This window comes from Limulus polyphemus, unplaced genomic scaffold (assembly GCF_000517525.1).
Source record: "Limulus polyphemus unplaced genomic scaffold, Limulus_polyphemus-2.1.2 Scaffold2325, whole genome shotgun sequence".
Classification (NCBI taxonomy): domain Eukaryota; kingdom Metazoa; phylum Arthropoda; class Merostomata; order Xiphosura; family Limulidae; genus Limulus; species Limulus polyphemus.
In genome coordinates, this window is record NW_013667935.1 from 181,855 (window position 1) to 193,579 (window position 11,725).

General features: G+C 35.8%; 2 protein-coding genes across 2 annotated transcripts in view; both read left to right on the forward strand.

The window, feature by feature from the left end:
• LOC106466620 (metabotropic glutamate receptor 3-like) overlaps nt 1-4,378 on the forward strand; it is a 23,111-nt gene extending 18,733 nt beyond the window's left edge. The window contains exons 6-8 of the mRNA XM_022394661.1: nt 96-623; nt 2,144-2,263; nt 4,110-4,378. Of these exons, the coding sequence (XP_022250369.1) occupies nt 96-623; nt 2,144-2,263; nt 4,110-4,360 (899 nt within the window). The 3' untranslated portion in view covers nt 4,361-4,378. The remainder of the gene's footprint in view (nt 1-95; nt 624-2,143; nt 2,264-4,109) is intronic.
• The window catches only part of LOC111083016 (metabotropic glutamate receptor 3-like), a 10,535-nt gene continuing 3,113 nt past the window's right edge, over nt 4,304-11,725 (forward strand). The window contains exon 1 of the mRNA XM_022394660.1: nt 4,304-5,263. Within this exon, the coding sequence (XP_022250368.1) occupies nt 4,411-5,263 (853 nt within the window). The 5' untranslated portion in view covers nt 4,304-4,410. The remainder of the gene's footprint in view (nt 5,264-11,725) is intronic.

Below are 11,725 nucleotides of genomic sequence, written 5' to 3' on the forward strand. Positions count from 1 at the left end.
TTAATAATACATTAATAATAATAATTATTAATAATTTAATAATACATTAATAATTAATAATAATAAATAGTTTAATAATTATTTTTATCTCCTAGTTGTTGTCGTGTTTGCTGACAAACAAACAGCAAGAAATATAATGACGGCAGCAAGTCGTTTAGGAGTTACCAATCGGTTTGTCTGGATCGGAAGCGACGCTTGGAGTGGTCGAAACAGCGTTGTCGAAAAGAATGAAGAAGTTGTAGAAGGATCAATCACCATTTCTCCATTAGTAAGGTCAATAAGAGGTTTTGACCAATACTTTACAACTTTAACTCCGGAGAACAATAAGAAAAATCCCTGGTTCGTGGAATTCTGGGAGGAATATTTCAAATGTCATCGTCAGGAGCTACAAGGAAGGCTGAAGTATCCTCATTGGTGCCCTACTAACAAGAGGATATCTTCGAGTAACGGCTACACTCAGACTCCTTCTTTGCATTTTGTCCGGGATGCTGCCTATGCCTTTGCCCATGCGTTGCACGATATGCACCAGAACGTCTGTGATGGAAAAGAAGGTCTTTGTGAAAGAATGAGGCGAATAGACGGTCCTACGTTTAAGGGATACTTGCAAAAAATAACATTCATAGGTAATGTTCGTCGAATCCTGTTCTTACAAAATAAATGTTTGTTGTTTTTTAACCAAGTTTGGAATATTCACTTAGCAAAAGCTGTTTATTTCAAAATTTGGCGAAACTGTCCATATTTTTGGGCTGATAGACTAGATGAAAGGCAGCTATTCAACAGCGCCTACCGCCAATTCTTAAGCTACTCTTGTCTGTTTGAATAATGAGACTTGACTGCGACTCTTTTAATCCACCCATTGCCATCAAAGTTTGATGCGTGTTTTTGTAGCAACGTGTCGCGAAGCATAAACCCACGGATTCACAGTCCCGGCACGCTAGCCACTAGACCACGCCCGGTCCGGCTGTTCAACTGCCCCAAGATTTTATCATTCATACAGAATTAATTAGTTTTATGTTGATTATGAATAGCTTTATAACGCAAACAGGTTATGTTTTAGTTTTACGGTCTGAAACTAGAAATGCAAACTAGTTTAGTAAAAAATGTTCAGAATTATTAGCCTTCAGTATTGATATGTATGTATTTTTGTAAGTATGGATGAATCTATATATATTACACTAAGTTAATCACTATAATATAGAGACTATAAGTATGTACGTATGGATGAATCTATGTATATTACAATAAGTTAATCACTATAGTATAGAGACTGTAAGTATGTAAGTATGGATGAATCTATGTATATTACAATAAGTTAATCACTACAGTATAGAGACTATAAGTATGTAAGTATGGATGAATCTATGTATATTACACTAAGTTAATCACTATAGTATAGAGACTAATCATTATAGATGACATAAGATGACTTATTTCCACAATATGGTTTACAATACAAATACCTATTACAATGCACTGAATGAACAATTGGGTGCTCTCGCTATTATTCATGTTCTAACTGTATAGTACCTCAAAAACCCACACCTTCAGAACGACCAACTTATGTACATCATAACATGTCGTAACCCTGAAAACTATAAGCCTAACCCTGATGTCTTATGACAATTATTGGTATAGTTATTATATATTATCTAACTACTGGCTCAACAAAAGTTACTTTGAGATTTACTAAAAACACAACATAGTAGCTAACAATATATATATGTATATTCATTAGAGTTGGTTATTATTCTGCCACTAGAATGCGTTATAGTAAGAATTAATAAATAATTAAGATTCCAGAAATTCTCAAAATCTGTAAGTTTATGTGATACATAACTTCCACTTATTTTTATTTACTTGTTTATATTACCAGGTCCCTTGAAACATCAGAAATAGAAACCAGTTGCTCTAGTAAATCAATCTTATCTGAAAACGAAGATATATATATATATATATGCCATTTGTGAACAAAGATCTATATATGTCATATCTAAATAAAGGTCTATATATATATCATTTCTAAACAAAGATCTATATATATATATGTTATTTGTGAACAAAAATCTATACATATGGCGTTTCTTTGTCATAACATATTCAACCTAATATCAGCTACTAATATTTTTGTCTCATGTGCGTGTAGATGAAAATGGCAAACCGTTTCGATTTCTGCCTAGCGGCGACGCTCCTCCGAGATATAGCATAATCAACTTCCAGCAACGGTCCGGAAACTATACCTGGCGAAACGTCGGTCATTATATTCGTAAGTATTACCTCGTAATGATTCATTAAACCACAATAACTTGGTATACAAACGGAGTGAGAGAAATATACTTTACTTTATCTATTGCCTGATAATGACGTCTGAGAATTAAGAACTGTGTTATTAATTACAAATATTATATTAATATTGACTTTAAAAAGTAAAAGAAAATCATTAAATCATGCCTGTTTTTCGTTTCTTATGCTATCTTATTGTAAAGTCAATTGTTTAACGCTCATATTTAATATAAACAGTTCTGAAAAGGTGTTAAAAAATCATACATTTAGTTTCCAAAGACAGTTTTCTTCGTGTTATTTTGGGTTTATTTGTTTGAAGCCACTACATAAGCATACATTAGGTTGGTTTTGGTTTTAGTTTTAGTTCTACATAGCAGAAATGTATAAAAATAGTGTAATGGAACTTAAAATCTGGAAGTGTGTATTGGGAAGCTGACAGTAATTTCGGAAAGAAGAGGAATAAGCTATGACCTTTGGTATTACTCTATAATTTCTATGATTGCTTACCCTAAATTAATGTGTACTTTTTGCTATCCAAAATTAACTTAAAGTTATTACTGACTGCTACTTACTGATGTCACCTCTTGTTAAGAGATGGGTAGTAAGTAGATGAGAGTATGACGTCAGCCCCTCCCTCAAACTTAGCTCTTTTTCTAGCACAAAAGTTGTTTTTACAAAACAAACAAACAAGTACTCGCAATATTAAGTTCTTATGAGTTGGGCGTGGCTAGAAGGTTAGGGTTTCGGGCTGCGTCTCATTTTTTTAATCTTAATTTTGAAATGAAACTAGAAATAAAAGACTTTCTGGAACCCTGCGAAAGTACATCTAGTTTTAATTTTACTGTTTAACCCTAAATTAACTCTGAAGCCAAAAGTTTGGTTTGACTGTTGTTAAGCAGAAAGCTACACAATGTACTATCTGTGTTCTGCTTTAACCCTAAATTAACTCTGAAGCCAAAAGTTTGGTTTGACTGTTGTTAAGCAGAAAGCTACACAATGTGCTATCTGTGTTCTGCTCACAACGAGTATCAAAACCTGAATTTTAGCGTCGTAAGCCGAGGGAGTAATATAATGCCAGAAATCAAATTAAAAAAGAAAAACTTTATTTGTGAGAGGCGCTCAATAGAATAATATTAAGTTAAAGCTGTTACAGAAGTAAGTTCCAAGATTATCCGTACTCAATAAGTCAATAGTATTTACAATTACCTAAATCTAGTTGCTTAGTCCGGACAACTCGATAGAGCGCCTATATTTTCTAACAAGATAACCCAGGATCGAACCACATACTGCCCTTCTCAGGAATTTCCAGAAGGTTGACAGCCGCAACGTAGGGTATAAATTAATTAGTAATTAAAAAAGTATTTATTATATTAAGTTGATCGTATAGGTTACTAGCCAGGACAAAGATTGCCAATTCTCACAATCTTACCGTAACTACTCAATTTTTTTCTATTGCTGAACAATTGAATGAATTATGCAAGTAATTACACGTACACATTAACTCGATCATATATTTTAAACTTGCAAGGTTATCCTAACAAAATAGAATAATGTATTTGTTGGGATGTTTAACTCTTTAACTCTTAACTCTTTCCCCCACAATATCTGCGCTATTGTAAACAAAACGTTCAAATACATGACCTTAGAAGAGTGAAATGAGATTTTCACAGAAGTTGAGATTAACTCATACTTTTTACTTGTAATTTAATCTTCTAGAACTAATCATAATCACTTCATTCTTTCTGTTCATATTATCGCTACTTTTCTTGCCTATGCCTACTAATCCAAACAATTTTCATTGACGAAGCGTTAATTTCTGCGTCCTAAAGTAGGCGAAGACGGTGAAGTTGATCTCGAGCTTCACGAAGATGAATTGAAGTTCAAACAACACCATCCAGGCTTTCCACAGTCCTTCTGCAGTGAGCCTTGCCGCCAGGGACAAAAGAAGTTGCAGAGAGAGGGAGACACCTGTTGTTGGTTATGCACAAATTGTTCCGAATACCAGTATCTTGAGGATGAATATACCTGTCGGAATTGTCCTTGGGGAACATTGCCTAACGACAAAAAACCGAGTGCATAGACATCCAAGAAGAGTTTTTATACTTTACGAACCCTTGGGCAATTGGAACAATGGGTTTTGCTGGCCTTGGCATTCTTTTAAGTGTATTCATGGCTTTGGTGTTCTGGGCTTATGGTGATACACCAATTATTAAAGCTGCTGGTCGAGAACTCAGCTACCTTTTGCTGTTTGGTATCTTCCTTTCTTACACCATGACTTTTGTTATTGTGGCTAAACCAACGCCCTGGACCTGTGGTCTCACGCGCTTCTTCTTGGGGTTCTGTTACACACTTTGCTACGCCTCTATTGTGACAAAGACTAACCGAATTGCTCGGATATTTACTCAACGTAGACAAAAACCGTGTCGAAAACCTCGCTACACCAGTCCACGTTCTCAGCTAGTCATCACCGCCATTTTGGTTTCTATTGAAGTTATCATTACTACCCTTTGGCTGCTATACGATCGACCAACAGTAAGTCATATCCATCCAACTCGCCAAGAAAACATCCTCATCTGCCGTGGTTCTGACAAGGCCTCTTATCTAATTGGTCTCATTTATCCCTTTGTACTCATCGGTTTCTGTACCGTCTACGCTTTCAAAACCAGAAAATGCCCAGATGGATTCAACGAAGCCCGTTATTTGACGTTTACGAACTATACTACCTGTGTTATCTGGCTGGCGTTCTTGCCACTGTTCGTTCTTAGCACCAGCACTACCATCAGGGCAGTCACTCTCAGCTTCTTGTTCAGTTTGAGCGGTAGCGTCCAGCTGGCTTGCCTCTTTGCTCCCAAGGTTTACATTGCTCTGCTGAAGCCGGAGAAGAACACCAAAGAAAACGTCATGTATCATCACAACAGAACAACTAGCCTCGGTCAAAGTTCATCATTTGGGCCATCCACACCAACGCTCTTTGATAATGGTGGTAAGGACTCACTTTTCTATAGTTAATCTTCATCTTTTATGTGTATTACTTGCCAGTAATTCCATTTCATTGATCCTGTTTTCAATTTTCAAAAATTGGTTCTTTTTTAAAACAAACACACTCTTTTCATGTATACTAAGTTCTTCCTAAAGTTAATTTTTTACTGACAATTGTTTGATTTTATGATTCATCTGTTCAGTTTGAATTCTTTTCTTTTTCACCAAAGTAATTTTAATTTAATGGATTGAAAGCGGATCATGACGATTATTTGTAACAAAAATAGTTCAATGAATATTTTCATAATCTCTCTCTCTCTAACTATATATTTAACGTATTTAAGTAATTATCCCAAAAAACTTACTTTGAGTTGCAATAAAAAAAGGCTGTTGTATTTCTATTGAAGACAAACTGTTGTTTCTGTTTACTTTAATCAAGTTTGCCGTCTTGTAAGTTTAAACAATGAACTGTTTATGTTCTAGCTGTAAGAAGATACCCATCAAGTAATTAATTGTTTAAAATGGATAACTCCTGATGTTTTTGATAGGATAAGTATGGATAACTCCTGATGTTTTTGATAGGATAAGTATGGATAACTCCTGATGTTTTTGATAGGATAAGTATGGATAACTCCTGATGTTTTTGATCTTAACATGCATTAGAGCGTAAAATAATAGACTGGACGACAGAATATTTGAAAATGGAAAGTCAAAATAAAATGTACATTCCGACTGACAAGAGGAATGAGTCAGAGTAACTTCTGTAGACGAAATATTGATGTTACACTGGAGGGTGACATTTTGTTGACACAGAAACTATGTTTTCGCCGAAGTTGGTCAGCAAAACGCTATGAACATGTTTTCGCTGGAATTTCCTTATTCCTCGTTGTTTACATTTGAATGATTCATCTGTGCATTTGATGAAGGCAGGGAAAAGTTTTGAAAAATATTTAGGGTGACCAGATTTCCAAACTGAAAAAAACCGGGACATCCCAGCCCTCGCCTCTAGTTTCAAAATTGTTATTATACATTTGAAATAATTTAACTTTTATATAATTTTATTTCAATTTATTAAACTGTTCCACGATATTTCCAAATAATTGGCATTTTTTTATTATCAAATAGTCATAAAATTCAATACACGACTGTGTAAAGTGTGTTTGGACGATGGGCACTGCCTTAACTGTCTTCACATTCAGACCTGCGCAGATCTGGGTTTCTTACCACGCACAAACATAACTTTCGTGAGAGTTTGACAGTAGGAGAGTCGGTGTTATAACAACGAGTAAGTCAAGTAGGCCTCTTACGTACGCGATTTGATGTGACTGACATCTTGATGTTTTTATCGTCAAACCGGGACGTTTTGTGCGTCCAGAGAAATATTTTAGGGACACTGGGACAAACTACCAAAAAACGGGACGTCTGGTCACCCTAGAAATATTGGCTAATGTGGCAGTAAATTTTCTGTTGCCCATTGCCATGTTGAAAACGGGCTTGTCCCGACTAGCAACAGTAACCATGGGGTGCTTTATCGGGCGGAGAGAAAGCGAAATAGTCGAGAGGTCATTTGATATATTTAAATATCGATTACAGGCTTTACGTTTTTGTGACTCAAATTAAAACTCCTCCTCGAATTACGATGGCTCAGTTCGAGGACTTATAACGCTAGAATTCGGGTTTATTCCCGTGGACACAGCGCAGTTGGCCCATTGTAGTTGGTTTGCAGTTAAGCGCAAAGCTCCACAACGGGTTATCTGTGCTGTATCCACCACGAATATCGAAACTCGCTTTTAAGCGTTATAAGCTTCCGCTGAACCATTTAGAGGTGGGGAACCGAAACATTGTGAAAATCCACCCTAAAACAAGAAAGAAGAAACTCACAAAGCATCCAGGAACTGAAAAAACAGCGACATAATTGTCCTGTGAAATTATTTGATTAACCAACAAGAAAGTTACTTCTAACAAACAGTTGTTGAACATGGAGTTAATAATATGTCTTTAAACTAAAATTCTCATTATCTCAATAAAATACTAAACAGTCACTTGTACGGATAATATCCGACATCTCGTTCTAACAAGGTCGATAATATTCTGTTAAACAACAGTTAACGCAGATTGGATACAGAGGGACATCAAGAAACCGGAAATTATCCGCAAAGATGAATCTAATCAGCAAATAAAAACCGTAAATTACTTGTGCTTCGTCAGGTTTTTCTTATGTTTAATTTTCTACATATTAACTAGTTATATATATACACGGCCATTAATTTATTCTCGTACTCAACGTGTTTCCTAAAATAGGATTAAACACGGTTCTGTTTAGAGACACATAAGTAATGAAATTACTGAATAATAATTGGAACAAGAAACACATCTCATGAAAATGTCACGTCTTTAAACTGAAATTCTCATTATTTCAATAAAATGTTGATTCAGTTGATATATTACTTAACATTTTCTGACTTGCTAGCCTGTATTTTTTTTCATAGCTGAAGATAATGATATTATCCAAGGCACCTGATGTTTTTGATAGGATAAGTACGGATAACTCCTGATGTTTTTGAGGATAACTCCTGATGTTTTTGATAGGATAAGTACGGATAACTCCAACATAATGTTGGAAAACACACATCTATGTGTTCATAGTTATTAATATTTGTTAATTTATTTTAGATGAATTACAGTTTAAGGACATTTGTACACACCTGTTTAATTTTTCCTGTGGCCGCGTTTTTCTAACAAGGCGTTCAGAGGTCACACAGGCGAGGTCATTTTTTTTTACATAACAATCCGTATCTATCCACAAGTTACTGATCCGTGTCAATGTTTTTATTTATACAAACACACAGGTATTTTCTTTGTTTCTGTGTGTCACTGTTTACAACATTTAAGAAATAATGCCATGCTAGTAACATATTGTTTGTTTTAATCTAACACCACTAAAAACAATTTGGATTTGCCTCTCTGAAATTTAAATCCCAGATACCTAAATTCCTATTCATGGTTTCCAGCTAAATGATATACCTCCCCTCACCCCTCCACACACACACATTCAAGTGAAGTCTTCCAGCTGGAAGATTTTCGTATATAATTGTTTAATTAGTGTAAGAAATTATATAATTAATTACATCAAAAAGACTTAAAGCTTTTCTTTATTACAATATTTTACAACTTTTAAACCATAATCTAAATACTCTGTGTTTCCAGAACCAGAGGAGCCTCCCCCTCAAAAAAAAAAAAAAGAAAAAAAAGGAGTCTCTCCTGAGAACCACAATAGTCTCCCTTCTTTATTTACATTTTAATTCATTTTTTTTGTTTTCAGAATCTTGGCTTCGTGTGTGTTCTGTTTCTTTTGTTTTGTTTTATTAACACAAAACTTTTTTTTATGGAACCTGCTAATGTTATTGACAAATTTATAGATGTCATTTTCACGCCCAGTTTTGGAGAGGTTAAAATTAATGAATTTTTGTTTATTTTAAACACTAGTGTTGTCATAGTTTCACGGAACACATACTTTTTATAAAATTATTTCCCTCCATAAGGATATGGTAGGATAAGTATGGATAACTCCTGATGTTTTTGATAGGATAAGTATGAATAACTCCTGATGTTTTTGATAGGATAAGTACGGATAACACCTGATGATTTTGATAGGATAAGTATCTCATGAGGTCGCCTATGTGTGTTTATAACATTATGTTGGTCATGAGGTCGCCTATGTGTGTTTATAACATTATGTTGGTCATGAGGTTGCCTATGTGTGTTTTCATGTGTGTTATATCGGTTATAATGTAAAGTTAATTAAGGATGATGTGATTGCCCAAATAAACAATTGTTTGTTTGTTTTATTGAATTACGGGCAAAGCTACACCATGGCTGTCTGCACTTGTCGTCCCTAATTTTGAAGTCACAGACTACAGAGAAGGTAAACAGTCAACATTACCCACCGTCAACTTTTGTACGACCGAATAATAGCATTTGACCGCCACTCTTCTAATACACGGTATAACGGGACGCGAACCACGGAACGCCAGATCCAAGCCAGGCACGCTAAACACTCGGCTCTATATCCAATGATGTTCCGCCTTGTTGTACATATAAGTTAGTCTCGTTTTGGTGTGGAATTATATTAACTCTGATCGGTCAAATAGCTGTCATACATTAGATAGCATTAAAAGCAACTTGTATTCCATAACAAACTGGAATTGAAATTATGCTTATACCAGGCCCATGGAATAGTAGCGAACGTTTCGGGCTGCAGATTGATATGTCCAAGGTTCGAGTGGCGACATGCCGCTAAACACGCTACGCACTTTCAACTGTGGGCACTTTTATGGCTTAACTTCCGTTATTCGGTTAAAAGTAAGCGTACAGGCGGCGGGCGCTGCTGACTGATTTCAGTTTTTCTGGTTAGCAGTTCTAAATCAAAAACATCTATGGCAAAACTTGGGGTCCTTGACCCGTTCGTTCAGCCTATGTGATGCATGAGGTGGCAACTGATCGAGTTTGTATGTTTTTTAAGCGCAAAGATACACAGTAGGCTATGTGCATTGTGTCCACCGCGGGGAAATTGAACCCCGTATTTTAGCGCTGGCCCGGCATGACCAGGTGGTTAGGGCGCTCGACTCGCAATCTGAGGGTTGCGGGTTCGAGTCCCCGTCACACCAAACATGCTCGCCCTTTCAGCCGTGGGGGCATTATAATGTTACGGTCACTCCCACTATTCGTTAATAAAAAAGAATAACCAAAGAGTTGGCGGTGGGCGGTATTGACTAACTGACTTTCCTCTAGTCTTTCACTGCTAAATTAGGGACGACTAGCGCAGATAGCCCTCGTGTAGCTTTGCGCGAAATTCAAAACAAACAATTTTAGCGTTATAAGCCCTTAAGCTACCTCTGAGCTACTATATGCTTTATAATCTGTGTTTCGGTCTTTATTTCTGTGATATACTACTATATTCTTTATAATCGGTGTTTCGGTTTTTATTTCTGTGACATACTACTATATGCTTTATAATCTGTGTTTCGGTTTTTATTTCTGTGATATACTACTATATGCTTTATAATCTGTGTTTCGGTTTTTATTTCTGTGACATACTACTATATGCTTTATAATCTGCATTTCGGTTTTTATTTCTGTGATATACTACTATATTCTTTATAATCTGTGTTTCGGTTTTTATTTTTCATTTTCAGAATTTCCGGGAATTTTTCGATATTTAATTTTACAAATTAAAATTTTTATTTTAGAAGGGAAAATTGGTGGGTGAGGAACAGTAGAGTTACCCTTGAAAAAAAACAATCGTTATTACTATTTGTCAGTCTTGCAAGAGCCCTTGTATTTTGTTTTTAAGGCAAAGCTCCTAAAACTATCGTCCGTCGTCCCTAATTTTGAGCTACTGACGAAAGGGAAAGTAGCCAATCAGCAGCGCCCTACCACTCGCCATCCACGCTAAAAGACTGACTGTCACTCTTAAAATATCCACAGCTTAAAGTGTGGGTAATATTTTGTGGAATGGCATGGATTCTAAACCGACTCTCCAACCCGCGCTCCAGAACAAGCAGAAGAGGGCGCTCTTCCTTTTCAATTAAAACAACTAACTTTCATTGAGTTACCAGTGGTCTTAGCGACAGGAAGACCAAGATTCGGTAACTCCAAGCCCCTGTATTTAAATCGATCAAATCTGGCAATTAGATTTTTCAAACAGCGGGAAATAATCGTTATAAATTGGTAAATGGAAAATGTAATTCAATAATGCAGATGAGATGGTTTTTGTCATAAATTAACGTTTGTTGTTTTTTGTAACAAATCATGAAAAATAAGGCAGTTGTGAGTTTTCTTCTGGGAAAGCCGAGTTTGTTTTCACAAACTTTAATTTCCGTCTTTCTTGTTTATTCAAACTTTGACAGACCTAAGGCTTCAGAATCACGTAACGTTAACCGTTTGAGAGAGTGTAAACACTCGAAGGTCACGTAAACACCAGGTCACATTGATTTCTAACGAGACTCAAACTGATCATTGTTGAAGAAAATCCTTACATGGAAGTGGTGTTCTTAAAGACGTGAAGCGAAAATTACTTAATTTGAAACGGGGATAGAACTTCTGTTAAACTTGTGATATTTATACAAACTGTAACGCCAATATATCAATACAGATCTCTCTAATACCGTGATATCAACACAAACCGCCTGTAACACCAATATATCAATACAGATCCTCTATGACATCATAATATCAATACGGATCCCTCTAGTACCGTGATATCAACACAAACCGCCTGTAACACCAATATATCAACACAAACCGCCTGTAACACCAATATATCAATACAGATCCTCTATGACATCATAATATCAATACGGATCCCTCTAGTACCGTGATATCAACACAAACCGCCTGTAACACCCATATATCAACACAAACCGCCTGTAACACCAATATATCAATACAGATCCTCTATGACATC